The 22,623-nt window shown below is 34.7% G+C and overlaps 2 protein-coding genes across 3 annotated transcripts in view; both read left to right on the top strand.

Annotated features, from left to right (window-relative positions):
- Positions 1-5,574: 5,574 nt before the first annotated feature.
- Positions 5,575-22,623, top strand: part of LOC136035660 (transcription elongation regulator 1-like) — a 64,458-nt gene continuing 47,409 nt past the window's right edge. For both annotated transcript variants that reach the window (XM_065717570.1, XM_065717571.1), the window contains exons 1-3: positions 5,575-5,642; positions 18,103-18,289; positions 20,553-20,767. In XM_065717570.1, the coding sequence (XP_065573642.1) occupies positions 18,239-18,289; positions 20,553-20,767 (266 nt within the window). In that variant the 5' untranslated portion in view covers positions 5,575-5,642; positions 18,103-18,238. The remainder of the gene's footprint in view (positions 5,643-18,102; positions 18,290-20,552; positions 20,768-22,623) is intronic.
- Positions 14,818-16,452, top strand: LOC136035795 (lysophosphatidylcholine acyltransferase-like). Its single transcript, XM_065717767.1, has one exon. It carries the CDS (start codon positions 14,818-14,820, stop codon positions 16,450-16,452), a length of 1,635 nt encoding a protein of 544 aa, XP_065573839.1.

The raw sequence follows: 22,623 nt of genomic DNA, 5'->3' as shown, positions 1-22,623 counted from the left end.
GTATCAAAATTCCATTTTTTAGAGTTTTAGTTTCTATTGAGCCGGGTCGCTCCTTACTACAGTTCGTTACCACGAACTGTTTGATTTGGAAAAAATACTTCGTTAAGAAACAAAACAATGCAGAATTAGTTGTAATTAATGCGTATTGGATGCGAGGAAAACCAATTAAGCTGTATTTAGACTCAACAGAATTTTATTCCAAACACCTGAAGAGAAAATCTTGAAATCATTCAGATGGAAGAGGTTTGATTCCGATATAGTTGTGAAACATTAATCTTTCAAAAGGTAAGTTATTTAATATTTGTATGAAAAATGGGCTATGACTGGTCAGCTAAAAATAATCTACCAATTCGAAACAAATTTACATTCTTACGAACCCTTATGTAAACCACCATAAAAGCTTATTTAGCTATTGCGAAACCATTTGTCATTAAGAAAATTTTGCAACATGCACGCAGAAATTTGAGATAAAAGTGTTATTTTCAGCATTTTGGAAAAATTGAAACATAACGTAAAGCTTCTGAACAAATTGATCATTTCATCTCCGAAAATATGCCTTATCTGCCTTTTTAAAAACCAAAGGAAAAAACATTGTTGGCAAAAGAAAACTTAGAACAAGGAGAAAATTGAGACAATTCAAAGCCAATGAAAAAAAGAATAAAAATGCAAAAAAAAAATCTCACTTAAGCCGTGTCTTCAATGAGGCTTTTTCAGGCGAAGATGTTGCATTTTTATTGGCGCATAAACTTGGTATATTTGATTTCAGTACTCAATTTGCACTGAAAATTAATAATTAGGCTGACCCCTGATGCTGCATTAAGTGATTGTTTCCCAATTAATTGTTAGTGAAAAAAATAGTTGCTATCAAATGCTTAAGTGTGGATGGAATTGCCTGTCACTCTTGGCAGGCTGAACCACAATAACTACTGAACATTTTCAATACCACAGTGGATTTTCCGTCAGTTTTCTCATCTAATTTCGCTCTATTCATCTTTGACAAAGTTTGAAAATTGAGTTGGTATACGCTCTATATTCCCTTCCTGGGCCTCGCTGACCTTTCGGTTAAGTATGAGATGTGAACATAGTCCGCATGGAATGATGCACACACAATATAGAATGGTTTGCAGGGCCAGGTCATTTTATGATTTTTTTTTTATTATTTTCAGACGTAGAACAAAATATACAAAATACTTTTTTTTTCTTGTCACTCTTGCATTTCCAAATTGCTTCCTTCCTTGTCCACCACAGTTTTATTTCGTGATTAGGCTGAAGGGGTTTACCTCGTTCCACGCTCTGAATAACTCTGTATTCCGAAAGTCAGACCTCGCAAACCCTTCTGTTAAGAGCCGGATGGAAAGGGCCATCCATCACTTTTTTACGCTCCACCTGTTCTCCTGAAAACGCAATAAAAATATATTCATCATTCTGGATCCAACACCAACTTGACATTAATCCTGGTACACATAAATGTATTGCATAAACACATTTTTTTTTTCGCACGTACATATGGTAATAGTATATTTCTGAATTGGAATTAATGGAAAAAATTAAGAGAACTGGCCGCCACAAGGAAAGTTTGAGACGAGATTGAGGTAGGTCTAGATTTCAATGTTTGGCCATGACAGTATTTTCGCCTCTTTCATTAGCTTTATAATCTTATTAGTTTTATTCTTTTTATTCTTTTAGTTAAATAATGATCAGGTAAAACTGCGGCCCTTCATGAAATAATTTCGCTGGGTCATTTTTGCGAGTTGCCAAAACTCGAAAGGTGTTTTTCCCGCCCAAGTAAGTAATGCATCTGAATATGATGAGCCTACTTGGCAACTCTGCTATGATTAATCGTCTAAGAATATTTTCAGACTTTGTACCTTATTCGGCTATAGTTATGATTGTAATCATGGGCGGACTCATAAAGCTGAGTCGAGGGTTAGGCCACTAAGGCCTGTTGCCTCCCATAATATGCATATGTGTATATATATATATATATATATATATATATATATATATATATATATATATATATATATATATATATATATATATATATATATGTATATATATATATATATATATATATATATATATATATATATATATATATATATATATATATATATATATATATATATACATATATATATATATATATGTCATATATAATAGTACCAATATCCGCTGGGTTTGGTGTTTCGAGATAGGGCTTGCCTATCTCTTTTTTCTTTCCAAGAAGAGTCTTCTAATGCTAGCAAATTAGACTGCGACGCCGCACCAATTTTCTTTTTGGCGTTGAATAGCTGATTTTTAGAGGAGAGAGTGGCGTGCCGCTGGCTAGTGCCAATTTTTCTTATAAGGGAGGGGTTTCAAGTCTTTTAAAAACACCCCTAGTCACATATCGTTCAACTCTGAATAGACAAGCAAGTCTATTAAAGCCCTTTGGAACTCTAAGGGCATGTACTACATAATGACACATAAATGCGAAAAAAACGGGTCAAAAGAAAGAACACTCAAAAATTTGTGAATCAAAGGACTTTTTTTATACTTTTGAATCTCTTTTTCCTTCTTTTTTTAACTTTTTTTTCTTTTTAATAAGCGGTCGCGTTCACTTCCCTCCGTTTTTATGTTTTCGTGTTTTTTGTACATGTCGTTGTGCTCAATACAGTATCATGCCTTTCAACCCAGTGTGTTTAACAATAGTGAAGCAGTTTTTCTTCTTTGTGTGCAGCAGAATGGAGAAGTGGGGACCCATTTTTTGGTGGAAGGGTATGAAAAGCAATAGACAACTACTTCTTGTAAATTCCTCATAGCATTTAAATTAGACCCAGTTTGGGAACCATAACTAGGACAAGATTTACACAATGGAAGCCATAATGGACGTAAAAACAAGGGATGCTGCTTTCTATCTCCTTTTTTAACAGACAGAGGTGTTGCAAAGAGGGGGGGGGGCAACCCAAATTTTTGAGATTGGACCAATTTATTTATTCTGTGAAGGAAGTCTCGTAGTGATATTTCTAGTTTTTTAAAGAAGGTCATAGCTAAATCAAAATCTAAAATCGTACGGTCAGTTTGAAAGAAAAGTTGAGGATTTGGCTGAATTTCGCATGAAATTTTTATCTTATTCTTCTCTTTGCCGAAATCCAAGTGAATTTTCTGGAACGATTATGGTAAAATGCGAAATTCGTTAACTTTGCATTTTTGTAGTTTTGCCAAATCAGTCCTATTTAGACTAAGAAAGTAAAACATGTTTTTTACCTTAAATAAGTTATTCACTTACCGAATTTACTGTTTTAGCATTGGTTTGACCTGTTTTATTTTTAATCTTTTTTTTCGGCAAGGCTGAACAGGAGCAATAAAATCAAAAAAGCAAAATATGGCCTTGGTGGTAAGAGTTCAAGAATATACTTTGAACTCATGGATTCTTAGATTCTTAACTTATAATCGTCGATATAAGCTGGAGTTTTCATCTGAGTAAAGAGCAAGGCATTGAGGAGGAGGCAACCCCCCTTCTATACGAAATTATTAATTGCGCCCTCAAGTTTTAATATTGTTCCTTACTTCCAGTTGATAAAACTTTCTCTTTTTTAAGTTCTGATCATTTTTAAAATGATGTCGATAAATCCAACCCTCCCATATAAAATTCCGCCTCTCTTGCGAAAAATTTCTTCATGGATACTTCATCCCGTCTAAAATCCCTCCTGGGAAATTCCTCCAGACAATTCTATCCTCGCTAAAAATTACCCCTTGGAAATTCCTCAGATAATTCCGCCTGGAAAATTTTTCCTAGCCGACTTTTATCTGAAAAAAATACTTGAAAATCCTTCCCTACGTGGAATTTTTTCCGAAAATCATCATTCCCCCATTCCCCGACGGAAACACTCCCCTGGAGAAAATTCTCTGGCAGATAATTCTTTCCCCCAAGGAAAGAAAACCAGACAATTCAGACAACGTTAAAATTTCCCCCGCAACATCTTCAAATGTAAACTCGCGTCGTCAAAGAGAAATTAAGACAAGTAAAAGAATTTCCTATAGGAGTTCTGGCAAACTCCTCCTGTGTGAAGTTTCTTATGGAAAGTTCGGCCTCGAAAACTGTCCTTCCCAAGAAAAATTATCCCTATGGAAAACCCTCTCCCAAACAGAAAATATCACCGTCTTCTGAAAAACCTCTGTATACATCACCATAACAAAACTATGTGCAAACAATGGGAGAATTTGCTTATATCTTACGGCCCTTTCCCCAGACGCTGGGGGATCATGTCATCCCCCAGAAGGATGGTTATTGGATCTTTCAGCTATACTGAACAAAATGGCTATCTTAAAATTTTGATCTGATGACTTTCGGGGTAAAAGCGCGTGTGAGAGAGGCTAGTCCCTCTTTTTTCTTTGGTCACTTAAAAAGAACACTATAACTTTTAATATAGTTTTTAACGAGCCCTCTCCCAATCTTCTAGACCCCAATACTGTTACCTCTTGGAAAAAAATATACACGCATCAGTGATCATTCTTCTGGCATAAAAAAATAATTCCAAATATCTCAGATTTTTGCAGATGAGAGCTCGAAACTCTATAGTTGTGCTCTGTAATACGCTGAACCCGATGGTGCAATATTGACATTTTCTCATGATCTTAGCTTTGATAGGGAAAAATGAACTTAACAAATTTTATATATTATATAACTTATACAAAATTTTACGTATTTTCTGGTTAAAACTCTGTTATTAGACTTTTACAAAGCTGCTTAGCACATTAGCTTACTTTTACACAATAATCAACAAATCACTGCAAATGCACAAGGCTAAATATAGACCGACTGATGACGTTCCAACGCTCTGGTTTGACTGACTTTATACCTTCGAAATATTTTTCCATGCTGGTGTGTCTTTTATCGGTGGCTAGCTGCTGATAAATTGGCGTGGTGAGGGGGTAGCTTCCAATTGAGATTGCCCCTCAAGGTATCTTTTCTGGCATGATGATCCGTCCTTCATACGACCAAGAAAATTGACCTTCCTCCGGCCTGATTTTCATAGTCATTAATGAATTAATTTAGTCCAATTTTTCCAAAACTAGAGAGGATACTACTGACTGAAATTTGGAGTAATAGGCTTTACCTTTCCCTAGCACTATCAGTGGCACAACAAGAATGTTGTCATCACTACCGCGTTGAATAGAGTTACGCTACAATAAACTTGTAGATTTTTCTCTCTGTAATAACAAAGGGTAAACATTAACTACTCTAACCCTCAAACTCCTGTGGATCTTCTATAATTTCGACCTATTGAGTAGAAATGGCGCATGATAACCTGAATGGTTTCGGGAAATTCTCGTTTAAGTTTCGGATTTTTCACAAAGGTGGCGTTTGGATGTTCCAGAATTGTTTATTTAAGTCTCGTCCCGCTGGTGTACCATTTCAATTCAATGATGACATATAATGATGCATTATGAACTTGGAAAATAACGGGTTCCTAACGTTCAAAACATTTTGCCATGCAAAGATTTCAGGCTCCGAACTTGCTCTGGAAAATCCCTGTTGTTTGCCATCTATATTATTATTTATGCATATGCTGCGATCCATCCAAGCCACATAGGAATTTACAGAATAGCCTATTTCAGAGTTGAAAAATGGATTAAGCAGGAAATGCTTTGAGAAGGTATTTGTATATCTACTGGATCTTAAAAATGTTTGTTGCCAAATTTCAAGTGTGTGCCTTTTCATTACCTTGGCAGTTGTTCTGCTTGGAAGATGAAATTGCAAGTGGGGGATATGCAGAGAAGAAGTAACCATAAAATTTTGCAAGGGGGGGGGGGTATTCTTAATTAAATTTGCGGGATGACAATAGACTAAAGGATATGTCTCTTGATTAGGATATTTGGCTGAATATTGAACTTGAAGGAGTATTCACAAATCCTAAACTGTGCATCAATAATGTAGCCTATTTGGAGAATTAGACCTAAATATAGACTTAGCCTATGGTTACAAGATTTGGTAAAATTCAATTTCAGCTATTTTTAAGAGTAGTTAGGCTAGGAAAATAAAACTTTCAGGGATGAGTCTACAAGATAAAGTATGTCCCAGGAAGGTATTCTGAATTAGGCCTACCTACCTCCACTCCTTCTCCCTCTAGACTGTCCTGAAATTTGCCTACATGAGAGGTCTATACCTATTGAAATTTTGACAAAACAGCATTTTACATTAATTTTCAGTTATCAGTTACTTATTCTCTGGCTTTAGTTTTGAAATGCAATTCTTTAAAACCTTATAAATTGGGATTGAACAAGGCTGTGAAGCTGAAAACGTTTTTTTTGTACTTCATGTAAGCAGAAAATCTATTTTGCAAGTTTTTAATTTTATAAGACAGGTTTTTAAAGGTCATCAAAGGTTAGGATCCTCTAGAGGAAGAAGGATTAGAAGTAGGTGCTTCCAAACACCTTCCAGGGACATACTTTGGTAAATAAATTACAGTTCATATAATTGACCTTCCAATAAAGTGAACATACTGCTCAATGTCTTTTTTATGCTCTTTACAAATATAATAATAACTTCTATTGTAAATTCAAATTTAAGCACTTTTTGACCTAATTTAACTATAAATTATTTTGACATCAAGAAAATATAGTATTATTTTGTTGAAAACAACCAAGAAAATAGTTTTGACAAAACATAGTAGGCTATTATTTTGTCAAAACAACTGATAACTCATACTTTGATTGAAAATTTGTCATTTTAAGAGCTCAAGAAGTGCTTGAATTTGCAATGGAAACAATTATTATATTTGTAAAGAGCTTAAAAAAGGCATCAAGTGGTATGTTTGCTTTATTGGTAAAATGACCAATAACTCTTACTCTTATTGAAAATTTGTCATTTTTAAGAGCTCAAAAGTGCTTAAATTTGAATTTGCAATAGAAGCAATTATTATAAAATACCCATCTCTGAAAGTTTTTTTTCCTAACCTAGCCCCTTTCCAAGATAGCCAAAAGTAGCTAAAATAAATTTTCACTCCAGATTCCATTATTGACATAGGGACAAGGTGAATACACTACTGGATGCCCATTTGTGCTCCTTCTAAATATGATACTCATTTTATGCAAAAACACAAAACCAACCAGAGCTGTTTCTAAGTTTGGTTATTTCCAGGGCAAAATTAATTACAACAGCCTCCTCCTAGCTCAAATATAAGCAAATAAAGCCAAATCATATGGGTAAGTCTCTAGCCATAGTGCCTTGAGCAACTTTCCTGGTTGCCCCTTTCCCTTTGAACAGCTTTGTTCCCCAACCCCATCTGATGGTCCTATGAACAGACAACCCTATGTGTGCAAACCCTATAGGCTTGCACACAAAAAATACCCAAAAAGCTAATTTCTTGCTTTATAATATGAGGCATATTTCATTAATCAAATCATGTTTACTTCCACTGTAAACATGTCCCCATGCTATACTGTGAACTCCATGCTCCAAATGAATAATCTTTGAAGTTGCCCCCCTGAAATTACGTCAAAAAAGGGGTGATTTAATAACAACCCAGAAGCTGCTGAAATCATGGTTAGTAAAATAAGTATTTATTACTTTTCTCTAAGCTTTATAAGATGAGGCATATTTCATTATTCAAATTATGTTTACTTCCATTGTAAACATGTCCCCATGCTATACTGTGCTCCAAATGAATAATCTTTGAAGTTGTCCACTCTGAAATTATGTCAAAAGAGGGGTGATTTAATAACAACCCAGAAGCTGCTGAAATCATGGTTAGTAAAATAAGTATTTATTACTTTTCTCTAAGCTACATTAGAGGCCACATTATAAAATTCCATTTTCCCTGGTTTTGAAGAAGAGAGTAGTAAATCTGCAGTTTATAACATAATTTAGCTAAGATGAAACTGAATATATCACTTACTGCCTTTCTGTATGTTTTTTCATAATTCAATAATTGGTTCTGGGATAAATTCCATTTTGAGAACCTAAAAGGCTCAAAATAGTCCATAGTCAACAAAAGTTCAAAAGCATGTTTCTAAAAAAAGGGGGTAGTGATAAAAAATTTCCATTTGCATCTGATTCAGGAATGGTAGTTATTATATCCTTAGTCCTAATAGTAAATTGTTATTTTGAAAAAAATTGGAAATTTTTAAAAAGAGCTAGAACCACCTCAAAAATGAGGCTAGTTTGGCTATAACATCATTTTTCAGGGATTTCTGGCTCTAAAAAAATTCTGCAAATTTGTTTTTTTCCTATTAACATTTTACTATACAAACTAAGAGGAACAATAATTACCACTCCTGAATCAGCTGAAAATCCCAATTTTTCAGTAGGCAGTTTTGTTAAATTTTTGGCAACTATGGACTTACACAACTATTTTTACATTTTGGGACCCCATTAAGGGCTCAAAATGGTATTTTGAGCCCTTAAAAATGTAATACAAAAATATGTTATAAACTTCAAATTTACCAAGAGAGCAACAGAATTTCCTAATGTTAGAACAGTGTCACTGAAGAATAGGTTGACAGAAAATACAGTCACTATAGATTCATTCAAAGCTAGGGACAACAAAGATTGGGCCAATGCTGTCTAGAAGCTTAATTGGGACTCAAACATATACTGAAACCATTATACTGGGAACATGAAGAAATCTACAGGAGGTTACCACCTTATTTTGCTGGTAATTAAAACTAAGGTAATTCCTGAATCATTTTAGATGATATTTGATGTTCAATAGATCTGAAACTTTTGTAATCAAACATTAGGTAGGTCTTATGCCCAAAATTATGTAGCCTAGTAGATCTTTGCTGCTTAAAGGAAACCATTTACAAAGAAAACAAAGCTTCAACTGATGCAGAGCAACAGAGAAGTATATTAATTAGGGCTATGGGACCTTCAAGAGGGGTGTTAGTACAATTGTGAGTAGAATGATGAGCCTTTTGTATTTATAAAGAGCAGAAAAAGACAGTGAGTAGTGTGTTTACCTTACTCCCATGCCATTTGCAGAACATCGTATTTACTACAAACAATTCTGCTTCCTCCTTCCCAAAAGGGAACTAGGTCTTTAATAAATTTCAAAAAAGACTTTATAAAAGTGAAGGGTAAAGTTCTAGTTGAGAGGCTCCTTGTTATATTAGAAAGTAGTTATGCTAAGTGAATACAACTCTTAGGAATTAATACAGGGTTCAAAATTAACCTTGGGAAGGTACTAACAAAGTGTTGTTATTTCTATGGGTTGGAAGCTTATATACATAGTGGTTTTATGCTAATCTAGATTTGGATATTTCTTCTTTTTTTTTTACATTTTAGTATAATTCTGGGATTTCAGTCTAGATTTCATAGGTTCTAGTTTTTGAAGAAAAAAAAAATCATTATTTCAGTGGAGTTTTAAGCCACATCAAAGGTTTTTTTTTTTCTAAAATCTTATTAACCAGGGTTACGCAAAGGTAAATGTTTAAAACACTTTTCTTATGCCTAATTTAAGCAGTAGGTCTATTTTTCAAGGTTTTACTTTTGTAATACAAAGATTGAAAAAAACTCATCAAAGGTTAACACTCCTTGAAGTGGGAATGAGTGAAGGTAGGCCTAGGTACTTTAAAAGACCTTCCTAGGAGACTTTGGGCTGTGGAACCCATTCCTGAGAGTTTCATCCTTGTAACTCAACTACTTCACTAGATGAACAAAAGCCCCTAATGTAAAATTTTACCAAAGTGACGGCCAATTTTTAGTTTAACCTATTACTTTGCTTGGTACAACATGAACACACCACAATGTAATTTTGTGTAAATATACTGTTGCTACCATTGCATAATTCCATTTTGAACCCCTAAGGAGATCCTTAAAGTGATACCTCATTCTTCTTTTTGGGGGGGAAGGGGTCAAAGAGCTAAGGTGAGGATATACCATTCAATTTTAATTCCAGCACTAAGTTAATATACCAAAGTTATATTTTCTTTTGTAGATAAGTGCAGTATATTTAAAGTTTTTCCATCATACTTAGCCATTTAGAATGTGAACACACAGCCTGATACAAATTTTTATACTTTTTCTAAACATACTGATTACCTCCTTTGCCATTTAGTTTTTAGTCCTCAATGTGATACCTTGCTGTTTGTTATTTGCCAGTAAATAATGGTTATAAATAACTCTGAAACTATTTAAACCAATTGTTAAGACTTATTTATATCAATCTACAGAAGTGTTTTGTATGCTTCCCCCTTATCTTTCTGATGGATGACTATGGACCCCACTACAGTCTGAATTTTCTTGCTATGTTTCAGAAAAGCATAGCTCTTTTCTTCCAACCAATTGATTAGCATCTATACTAAAAGTAGTAAGGAAGAAACATCAATGCTAAGCCTTGGGTCTGAAACTGTCAATTGAATTATCAATTGAATTGTCAATTGATAACAAGTTAATAGTCATTGCAGGATTCTATACAACAAAAAAAACGTAACTCGTGTGCATTAGGTCAATTTGTAAGTTAGGGGAGACCAGTGCTCAATTCAAAATGTATATAAAGGCACAAGGGTATCCATAGAGGAGGATGAGTTTGTTTTCAACTCTTCTTGTGGGACCCCCTCCCGGTTAAAGGCTATGAATTTACAAATTGTGCAACACTGGTAAACTCCAGAAAAATGATATATTTCTAGAAAAAAATAAATTTCCAAGCCCTTGACTCCTAGAAGATATTTGTTTCAAATGCCAACTCCCTCCACGCCATGCAAATTTCTTAGTGTTTTACAAATGGTATGCATCTATTCCGTCATTGTTCCTCTTTGCTAACTGGGAAACTGTAATCTTTTGAATAGTATGCAAGTAGATTTGTGACGAACAGTAGAGTCTTAGAGTCCACCAATGTTGTCTTAATAGGAGTGTTTAGCTTTCTTGTTTTGCTGGTTAAGTGTTTATTGAAACTCTGGTGTGTCTTTTGAAACCTGTATGTTGTCTTGTGAGTAGAAGAACAGATCTGTTACCGCAAAATCTTTTTTACTAATACATAGAAAATCTACTTAGACATGGTCTTGGGCCTTAAAGTTACAAGAAATTTCTTATATATTCCCTACCTTTTAACTTGCAACTAGATATAAATCTTTTAAAATAAATAAAGTAGTTGTCTGCTTCTGTGTAATCCAAAATTAGTTGTTGGATTGTAATTCAGTGACAGATGACTGTAATTGTAGTCATTCTTATTGCTCAGTTCTCTTTTAGTCTCATATATTGGATGACCTCTGTTTAACAATAGATAGGGGCACTTGGGTGGGTGAACAGGTGCCCCCCCCCCCACTACCCTACAGCTCCACTGAAGGCTTAGGCTCCAGTAAAACACAGTGATAAAATTCTGTTTGAGAGGAAGATTGTCATTAATATCAAGTATTATTTCAGTAAATTATTAAGATCTGTGCATCTCCCCATAGCTCATTATCTCCCTTCTTGTTTGGCAAAAGTCTCTTGTGCTCCCTGTCACTTCAAAGTTGGTTGATACTCCTCAGTGACATTGATTTTTTTTTCTTCCAAGGGGCAAAGAACAACTACTTTGGTATTTTCATAAGGGCAAAAAAGGGGAAGCATAGGGCCCTGTTAATTTTTTCTTGCAAATTAAGAGTAAACACTCAGCAGGTATCCTTATGGCTCTTGCGATAGGATGTTTGTGGTGTCTGTTTTCTTGTGATGTTTGTGGTAACTATTATTTTCATTTGAAAAATTTGTATATATTATTTAGTTTGGTTTATTTGGATTGTAACCTTATATGTACAAAGGTATGACCCAGTGTTGCCAAATGTCTGGCTTTTAATCATGCCCCTAAAGTACCATTTTTCTAATGGAATTTCACTGAATGTATGATTTTCTCTAAAAAAAAGTGCCAATTTGAAAATTTCAGTGAGCAACTGCCTCAAAAAAGCACCCAAATGGCGCAAATTCACCCCAGATGGCAACTCTGGTATGACCCTCAGGAAAGGGATCAGAAAATTTTTCCAGGGAGGGGGTGAGAGCAAAAAAAGTAAATTTTTAGACAGTATTTTCTAACTTTCCCTAGGAGGTGGAGTCCAGAGTATATCTGCAATAAGACAGCCCACACTTTTATTATGTTTGTCTCTTATCTGTTTGTGGTGTACATGCCTGTAGCAGGTGTGTGCATGGATAAGGTCCTTGGGATGTCAGGGATACTTTGTCTTTTACTCACCATCTACTCTTAGAGATATATAAAAGGGTATTTGTAAGGGTATTGTTCCCGGTTGGTCTTCAACTGGAAGTGCCTAAAGTAGCAAAACCAGGACCGACAGAATTTGTGATTGCTATATGTCACCTGGTTAATACCAAGTGCCATAAAAAAAAAAACAAAAAAACATTAATTACTAAAAGAAAAAGAAAATCCGAAAACGTCAGCTCCACATGTTTTGTTGTTGTTTTTATGGCATTAACGAAGTGACATATAGCAATAGCAAATTCTGTTGGTCTGTCAGTCCTGGTTTTGCTACTTTAGGCACTTCCAGGTAAGCTAGGACGATGACATTTGGCAGGCGTATCAGGGACCGGACCAGATTAAATTAGAAATAGTCGTTTTCCTGATTTGACCATCTGGGGGGGGGGGGGGGCCCGTTAATTCGGAAAAAATAGAAAAAATGAAGTATTTTTAACTTACGAACGGTTGATCAGATCTTAATGAAATTTGATGTTTGGAAGGATATCGTGTCTCAGAGCTGTTATTTTAAATCCTGACCGGATCTGGTGACACTGGGGGGGGGGGGAGTTGGGAGGGGGAAACCTAAAATCTTGGAAAACACTTAGAGTGGAGGGATCGGGATGAAACTTGGCGGGAAAAATTAGCACAAGTCGTAGATACATGATTGACATAACCGGAACGGATCCGCTCTCTTTGAGGTAGTTGGGGGGGGGGGGTACTTTGGAAAAATGAGGTATTTGTACCTTACAAAAGGGTGACCAGAACTTAATGAAATTTGATATTAGAAGGATCTTGTGCTTTAAAGCTCTAATTTTAAATTCCGACCAGATCCTGTGACGTTGGGGGAGTTGGAGGGGGAAACCGGAATTCTTGGGAAACGTGAAAATTGGGGTATTTTTATCTTAAGAATAGGTGATCGGATCTTAATGAAATTTGATATTTAGAAGGAATTCATGTCTCAAAGGCTTTATTTCAAATCCCGACCAGGTCTTTTGATATTGGGGTGAGGTGGAGGAGGAAATCTTGGAAAACACTTGGAGTGGAGGAATCGGGATGAAGCTTGGTGGATAGAATAAGCAAATGTCCTTGATACGTGATTGACGTAACCGTACTGGATTCGCTCTCTTTTGGGGAGTTGGGGGGAGGCGTTCAGTGATTTGGTGAGTTTGGTGCTTTTGGACGTGCTAGGACGATGAAAATTGGTAGGCGTGTCAGGGACCTGCACAAATTGACTTGATAAAGTCGTTTTCCCAGGTTCGACCATCTGGGGGGCTAAATGGAGAGGAAAAATTAGAAAAAATGAGGTATTTATAAATTACGAGTGGGTGATTGGATCTTAATTAATTTTGATATTTAGAAGGACATCGTGACTCGGAGCTCTTATTTAAAGTCCTGACCGGCATTAAGCCTCAGATTTTCCTTTTAAATCAATCCATCGGTTCTTAGAATTTTTTTAGAGTTCATACCATATGGGCTCTTGGCTCTTGTTTTTATTTGTTTTGTTATTATTGTGGGGGTTGGAGGGGCAAACCAGAAATCTTGGAAAACGATTAGAATGGAGAGATCGGGATGAAACTTGGTGGATAGAATAAGCAAATGCCGTAGATCTGTGATTGACGTAACCTGACTGGATCCATCCTCTTTGGGGAGGAAAGAGGGGTCCAGTGCTTTGGTGAGTTCGATGATTCTGGACGTGCTAGGACGATGAAAAGTGGTAGGCGTGTCAGGGACATGCACAAATTGACTTGATAAAGTCCTTTTCCCCGATTCGACCATCTGGGGGGCTGAAGGGAGAGGAAAAATTAGAAAAAACTAGGTATTATTGAGACAATTTCAATTACATCAGCCATCATAGAAAATCCGTTTGTTTTTGTGCAAGAAAAGCATCCAATTTTTTCAAATAACCCAAAATTTTTAATTTCTTTTGAATTTTTTGTCTTCCTGGGAGGAGTAGTATGATTTTCCGCATGCCATTTCCTGTCGGCAGTCCAGTGTGTGCACTGTAACTGGTTCTTGCGGAGCTCATAGTTTGTTGATTACATTATATGTGTATATGATTACATTAACGACATTTAGCAAAAAAAGTTGTTAATAGGCCAATTTTCACCAAAACGAAATTCCTTTTAGCAGCCAGAAATATAAGTCAGCACCCATTTTAAAAGTTACAACTGTAAATAATTACAAGCACAAATGTGTTTTTTTTAGTCACTACAGAGCGCCTCTGTTCTTGGATTGTTCTTTTTCACGTATGGTTCTTGAAGATGATTCTTGTTAACTAGTAACTGACTGTACTTCTGAACACCTGCATTTAATGATGAAAACGCTCATTGACTAAAGAGTCAATTTTGATTCCAATTTACTTCAGTTGGATAGCACATAAAAAAAAAAATAAAAAAGCTCGTCTTTTTTGATAAAATATATGCCGAGTATATTTTGACATCGTAAATCTTATTTCTTCTTTTGCACGCACTATATCAACACCGTTTGTGTGACGTCATATTTATTGGGAATCTTTTCCAAATTATAAAATCATCAATGCAGTTTAGAAAACATGACGTCATGCTCTCTATAAACATCATAACACTTGGACACCATGACGTCATTTTCTTAATATAAGGAAAACTGAACCAACAATCTCAATCATTTGAATAAAGTATCTCTTACTTAAAACATGTTCATTTTTAAAACCATTGTTATTGGGATTCCAGTCTCAGTTGCTGGAATATCAGCTTGTTGGGCTATTAAAAAATACATGGAATGCAAAACAGCTGAATGTTCAATAGAAGGTGAAGAAGCACAGAGCTCTGAAGGCAACAAGGAGAGTGAACCAGATCCAACTGTTGTCGAAATAGAAAAGAACGAAGACCATAGTTACACACGTAAAGAAGAACCCGAAGAGGAAAAATGCTGGAAAAATCTGGGTCCTGTTTGCAAGAGTGCAGCCTCTATTTGCAAGAGCGTAAAATCTTTTTTGAAGACCGCAGCCTCATGCAGTACTGTTAACGGAAGCAAATGTGATGTAGGTCAGGTCAAACTTGAAATAAACCCCTTTAGACATAGAATAAATCTTTCTATCTATGATAAAATGAAGATGTGTATCTCGTCTATTGTCCTTCTTCCTCTGAGAGTGATTGGTGTTGCCACTTGCCTAGTTACATCTTATTCGATTGCTTCTATTGGGCTTTTGGGTACAACTGAGGAAGAACTAAAATCAAAGCCTATGCAAGGATGGAGACGAACGCTGCGAGCCATTGTATCTAAAATAATGGTTGGGCTCTTTTATTGTTCTGGTTTCAGAGTAAGAGTAAAAGGGAGACAAGCGATGGCAAGAGAAGCACCCATTCTGGTACTGGCACCACATTCGTCGGTTTATGATTCGCTTGTAGTTTTCTTCCTAGGGTCACCTTCCATTGTTGCAAAAGAAGAAGTGAAGAAATTGCCGTTTTTTGGAAAATTGGTCAATTTTACTCAGCCAATATATGTGGATAGAGAAGATCCCAATTCTCGATTAAAAACGATTCAAGAGATGGTGCGTCGAGCAACATCTGAGGATTCCTGGCAACAGACTTTGATATTTCCTGAGGGAACCTGTTCAAACGGGAAATCTCTAATCACTTTCAAGCCTGGTGCATTTTATCCTGGTGTTGCTGTACAACCTGTGTGCATTAGGTATCCTAATAGGCTTGACACTCCAACTTGGACTTGGGATGGACCTGAAGCATGGAAGACTGTATTGTACACTATGACCCAGTTTGTTACTTATGCTGAAATCGAATTTTTACCTCCATATGTTCCGTCAGATGAAGAGAAAAGAGAACCGAAAATGTTTGCCTCTAATGTACGCTCTGAAATGGCCAAATGCCTTGAAGTACCCATTGTCGATTATTCCTTTGAAGACTGTCAACTTATGATGAAAGCAACCAAATTGGAATTGCCAAGTGAATCGGGCTTGATAGGAGTGGCCAACTTAAGATCCAAATATGGATTTGATAGAAAAGACCTGGAGGCAGACCTAGATAGCTTCGCCAAGATTGCAAATAAAAAGGATGGGGTTATTAGACTTCAAGATTTGGCTTCTTACTTGAAAATACATGGCAATAACCCTTGCCTTATGCAAATATTTAAAGCCTATGATCAGGATTCTAAAGGTTTTATAACCTTTAAAGAGTTCATCGTCGGCAAAAGGTCTGCTTCACTTCTTTGCCATCAAAGAACAAAATGTGAAAGCTGCCTTTCAGCTTCCGAAGCGTGGAAAGAAATGCTATGTACATTTATTGACAAAAACATTGCTGGTCTCTCTGCATAGCTTATCAAGATTGTATGATTGACTATTGTATTTTACTGAGTATATTAAGATTGTACTGAGATTGTACTGATTGAAGCTGGTTGAGCAGTTAAAGTTGATTCAAGTATTATAACTATTGTTTCGATTAATATTTTTTAATAAAGTTATTGCACAAAAAAAAAATTATTTTATTAAGAAGTACAGTTATTGAGAATTACAAATTATTTAGAATTACAGCCCCCCCTGCTTGGACTAAGAGGAAAAACACTTTTCTGCGTGGGAAGCAGAGTTTTGTCCCCCCTTTTTCACTGGAGCATCATAGTGAGCTGTTTAAGGGGTTAATTGATTTTTTTTCATCTACGAGTATTTCCAAAATTCGTCTTGGTAATGCCGTCATATCTATTTTTACAGATCCTACTATCTCTCTTTACAATTTAAATCTCTCATCACATCATAGTTCTCTTTATAGAGAGCTGTTTAAGGGGTTAATTGTTTTTTTTTTATCTACGAGCTTTACTAAAATTCGTCTTGGTAATGCCGTTATAAAATGCGATATATCACCAATATTGAAACTTTTTGGGTCATTTTTTTAGCAGAAAGAATGGGAAGCAGGTGAATCGAATGAAAAGGTTTTTAATCTTTGGTTAATTCAAATGTGTGTTTTGTTTTATGCTGCTTTAATGCAAAACAGTTCCTCCTACCTCCTTTTCTAAGAAAAACAAAAAATTATCTTTCTGTCTATATTTGAAATTAGCAAAACTTTTCATTCGCAGTGCCCAGACACGCTTGAACTTTTGGTACCGGAGGTTACCAGAAGCTAAACGACATGTCAAAAAAAAACTGTCTCGTAAGAAAAATTTGCCGTAATTGTGTTTTTGCGCTGACTCAAGAATTATGATTTAGGAATTATTATGTCGGTTTATCTTAGCAGTAAGTTTTTTTGCGGAGACAAATGTATAGGAGTTTATAAAACCAGCTTGAAATGATGACAAGTCTCCTTCTCTTTTTTATAAAACAAATAAAAGTTATGTTTTAAGTGAAAGCAAGGAGCGACATTAAAACTTAAAAAGGAACAGGAATCATTCCGTATATGAAAGAAGCTGTCCCTTCCTCGACGCCTCGCTCTTTACCGTAAAGTTGTTTATTGTTTTAAAAAGTACAGCTGTGACAAAGAGTCAAACTTTTGCGCAAAGAGCTAGTCATTGAGAAGGGGATATCCTCTTTCATATACGGAATAATTTCTGTTCGTTTTAAGTTTTAATGTCGCTCTTTACTTTCAGTTAAAAAAAATGTTTTTTTTTTGTTGAATATTAGTAGAAGCAGTTCCTTGTCTGCGTAATTTAATTTAAACACGATAATCTATTGTCTACGGTTGTAAATTATGAGGCATTAGTATTTCTGGTCTTGGAAACAGAAAAGAATTAAATTTTTTTTATAAAAATCAAACCTTAGCCATCATTTTCTTTTCTGGCCTAGTAACTTTTGTATTCGGAAGGGGGGGGGGGCTATAAGTCATTGAAGAAGACCTTGACACTTGTTTCTAATCTTTATTTCTAGTTTCTAGATATCGAAAAAAAACACGTCCCCCTCCCCCTAAATTTTGTGAATTTACGCCACCATGCCGAAAGTGTTGAAAATGTTTTCTGGCTTAACTGACCTGTTGTTGTTTAGAGAAATGCTGGACGAGACTCCTGAAATAGACTTAAATACGGATTGGAAAGATGCCAAAAGGCTTATCAAAGAGGATCCATGATATCTGAAATTTTCCAGCAGTGAACACAAATGTGAGAAAGAATTCAATGAATACATGAAAGACAAATTGGCGCAAGCCACGGAAGACTTCAAAATGCTCTTACAAGTAAGTTTTTTTACTGTTATCGCCTCTGATTCTAGGGTACCTGTCTTTCATGATTCAATCCTAAAACATGATAGCCTGCCTAAGAATTCTAGTGGGGAAGCCTATTAGGCTTGTCAGTTGTTCGCCTGTGAGTCCAGGCAAATTCAGTCCCCTGTTTTGCATACAAGTCCGTCATGAGTCAACCCAAATATCTTGATAATCCCTTAGTTCTATCATTATCTACCTTAGTTCCGCCCTAGGATGGATGGATGTATGATAGAGTACATATCAACCAGTGAAAATGATATCATTTTTTCATTCCTCTCATTCAGACTATCTTTCTTGGCTTTTTTCTCCAATTAACCATGGCTTGCGATAAATTTGCTACTTTTTTTGTTTCTGTTTTGTTAATAGTTATAATTCTTTAAGTCTCTGTTGTGACCCTGTTGCAACTACGTTTATTTTATTTTTTTTTTTTTTTTTTTTCTAGAACCTGGTAGGGGGCTATTATTAGTTCAACTTACTAATAACTTCTTATGTGTGAACGACAAGTTAACACAAGCCAATATAGACTGGAAAAGGATATTGCAGATTCATTTGGCTTTCAACTTTGCGTGTTTTCCATGGTTTTCATGTCGTTTTTTTTTTTTTTTTTTTTTTTTTTTTTTTTTTTTTTTTGTCCTGACATTGGAATATCAGTCTCTCTCTCTCTCTCTTTTTTTTTTTTTTTTTTTTTTTTTGCTTGGGTCTAGTTTCAGTACGATCTAGTTTCATATGGTTAATATCATTTAACTGGTTAAACTTCAACAATGTAATCGTTTTATTATTAAAATTTGGTTTTTGTTATTACCATTTACGTCATAAATTTAAAATATCTGATATCTGATCTGATCTGATATCTGAAATTTTCCAGCAGTGAACACAAATGTGAGAAAGAATTCAATGAATAAGAGAAAGACAAATTGGCGCAAGCCACGGAAGACTTCAAAATGCTCTTACAAGTAAGTTTTTTTTTACTGTTATCGCCTCTGATTCCAGGGTACCTGTCTTTCATGATTCAGTCCTGAAACATGATAGCCTGCCTAAGAATTCAAGTGGGGAAGCCTATTAGGCTTGTCAGTTGTTCGCCTGTGAGTCCAGGCAAATTCAGTCCCCCGTTTTGCATACAAGTCCGTCATGAGTCAACCCAAATATCTTGATAATCCCTTAGTTCTATCATTATCTACCTTAGTTCCGCCCTAGGATGGATGGATGTATAATATAGTACCTATCAACAAGTGAAAATGATATCATTTTTTCATTCCTCTCATTCAGACTATCTTTCTTGGCTTTTTCTCCAATTAGCCATGGCTTGCGAAAAATTTGCTACTTTTTTTTGTTTCTGTTTTGTTAATAGTTATAATTCTTTAAGTCTCTGTTGTGACCCTGTTGCAACTACTTTTTTTTTTTTTGTCCTGACATTGGAATATCATCTCTCTCTCTTTTTTTTTTTTTTTTTTTTTTTTTTTTTTTTTTTTGCTGGGGTCTAGTTTCAGTACGATCTAGTTTCATATGGTTAAAATCATTTAACTGGTTAAACTTCAACAATGTAATCGTTTTTTATTATTAAAATTTGGTTTGTGTTATTACCATTTACCTCATAAATTTAAATCAATTGTAATCAATACCCTAAATTGTAATTTAGAGTATTTAAGGCTCCTATTGAATCTGATTCTTGTTTTATAAAATTTTAAACAAATCAATTGTAAAATTTTAAATAGTTGAAAAATTTAAATTAAGCTTTGTGTTATAATTTAATAAGTATAAGTTATTAGTTAAATATTTAGTTAAGTATATAAGTTAATAAGTTGTGTAATGTGTTATAAATTAATCTAAGCGTTTTGATTGATGTGCTAGCTGTTCCATGATAATCATAGGCATTTCGGTTTTGCCCTTATTCAAATTATTCAATATTTCCTTACTCAGGCACGGACACTTGATATATTTGGGGGGAGGGAATGCTAAAATTGTTTCATAATTCAAAAAAGGGGTGCCAATGAATTTGGGATTTGGAGGCCCCAATGTAAGTGCATCTTCTAAGTAATCACAGCTGCAATAACTTTAATTTTTACAACCTGTATTTTTTTTTATTATTATTTTTTTTTTACGAAAAACATAGATTTAATCATTGTTTCATTCTTCAAAATTCAACAAGGGCTCCTCCTAAAAACGATATAAATAAAACGTGTGAGGCTCTTAGTAATGAGATGTAGGAAAATGAGATTTGAAGAAAGTATTTTTTTAGGAATCAAAGATGATTAATCACAAATCAATGACTTCGATAAAAGAGTCCGAGCAACACCTACGAGATATAATCGACATTCTTAAAAAAGACAAAAGGTATCATGTCCTGGAGCCAGTTGCTGAAGAGAGAACTGAAATGATTATGTCCTATCTCGAAGAGCTTGAAGCTAGAGGTCTGCCTCCCCCTCCGACAGCTACAGAACCATCAAGGAGGAAGTAATTCTTTTTAAATTTGTATTGCAGTACTATTACAATTGTGTTTATTCATTTAGAATTTTTTATCATGGGTTTTTATCACATCACATCACAGTTGAACGTGGTTGTTGGAAGTTTCTTTTCTTTTTGATTTTTCTTTCTTTTCTTTTCTTTTTCCTTTTCCTTTTTTTTCTTTTTCCTTATTTTTTTCTTTTTTTTATCAATGAAGATAGTTAGTCAATGACATCAGTTTACAATGCAACTACGAAGAAGAAATATATTGATTATGTATCAATGAAAATAGTTTAAATAGTCAATGACATATCAAATAGTCAAACATATATTTAAGTAGTCAAATAGTCATTGTCAACAGATTCTCAAATTGATTATCCTTTCAGGGACAGGGAGGCTGAAAATATAATTGAATTTGCAATAATATTAAATACTATTTAATTAATTATTAAATATTGTGAAAATAATATTAAATATTATTGAACTATGTGAATAGAGTAAGATGGTGATCTATTAAACCTTTTATAAAACATTTGAATGGGAGGGGGAGAGGGAATGTTATAACCAAATTTCAATATGAAAGAATAATCTGGGTTGAAATGTTTAAGCAGTAATGGCTGTTAATAACTGTTAGCGGAATATTCCGTTGAGGTTTTTTTTTGATAATCTTTAATTCTTGCGTTTTTCGGCGAAATTGCAGTGCTTTTACATATTATATTCGTTCAGGATTGTCAACAGATCAGTCATTGATCAGGACATGATCATCAACAGATCAGGACAGTCATTGTCAACAGATTCTCAAATTGATTTTCCTTTCAGGGACAGGGAGGCTGAAAATATTATTGAATTTGCGATAATATTAAATATTATTAATTAATTATTAAATATTATGAAAATAATATTAAATATTATTGAACTATGTGAATAGAGTAAGATGGTGATCTATTAAACCTTTTATAAAACATTTGAATGGGGGGGGGAGAGGGAATGTTATAACCAAATTTCAATATGAAAGACTAAACTGGGTTGAAATGCTTAAGCAGTAATGGCTGTTAATAACTGTTAGCGGAATATTCCGTTGAGGTTTTTTTTTGATAATCTTTAATTCTTGCGTTTTTTCGGTGAAATTGCAGTGCTTTTATATATTATATTCGTCCAGGATAAATTTAAATAGTAATTTAATGCTAGTAACAGGGAAAATAGATAAAACCACGGTTGGCTCTGGAAGAATCTGTTTTCTGCCCATTTTATGCCATTTATGCACATATTCTGCCCTTTTTCATAGCTCGTTGTTTTTATACAAGTATGGTTTATGAGGCCAGATTCGACAAAATGGCTGTTTATATCTGAATCAGAATTGGCTAATTTCTGTCATTTGATCTGATAAAATTCTAATTCAATTGTCTATATTTTTCAGCATTAATCGGGCATAAACATTTTTCTTAGAAAAAAAAATTCATTTTTTATGTCATTCTTTTGCATTAACCTGGCAAAAAAAAATTATAATAAAAAAAAATGGTTGCTGCTACTTGTATTAGCCTACTGTATCCCTGACTCACCCAAGAGCGAGACAGGGCTTTGTCTTGAAAATGCCTGTGTTGATGGATGAAATTATGATGGACATAAAGTATTAAATGGTTTTGGAATTTTGATTGTGTAAATATTTAAAATTCTTGTTTTTTGGGGGATGGGGAGATAAACCACCATTTTTATGACTATGGACATCTTAAGCAGTATATTTGTGTAATAGACGTGTATTTATTACTGTCCTTCTTTCCATCAGCTGGATAGCATTGGAGAAATAATTATGTCTTACCTATTTGCCTTACCTCACCCGCTTTCTATTGTGCTTTCTAATGCACTGT

The sequence above is a fragment of the Artemia franciscana genome, chromosome 14 (genome assembly GCF_032884065.1).
Source record: "Artemia franciscana chromosome 14, ASM3288406v1, whole genome shotgun sequence".
Classification (NCBI taxonomy): domain Eukaryota; kingdom Metazoa; phylum Arthropoda; class Branchiopoda; order Anostraca; family Artemiidae; genus Artemia; species Artemia franciscana.
Note: the sequence above shows the minus strand (reverse complement) of the source record. Positions and strands in the feature narration are given on the sequence as shown.

Excerpts from the sequence above, each read along its gene's own strand:
- LOC136035795 (XM_065717767.1), top strand. The coding sequence starts at position 14,818 with ATGTTCATTTTTAAAACCATTGTTATTGGGATTCCAGTCTCAGTTGCT.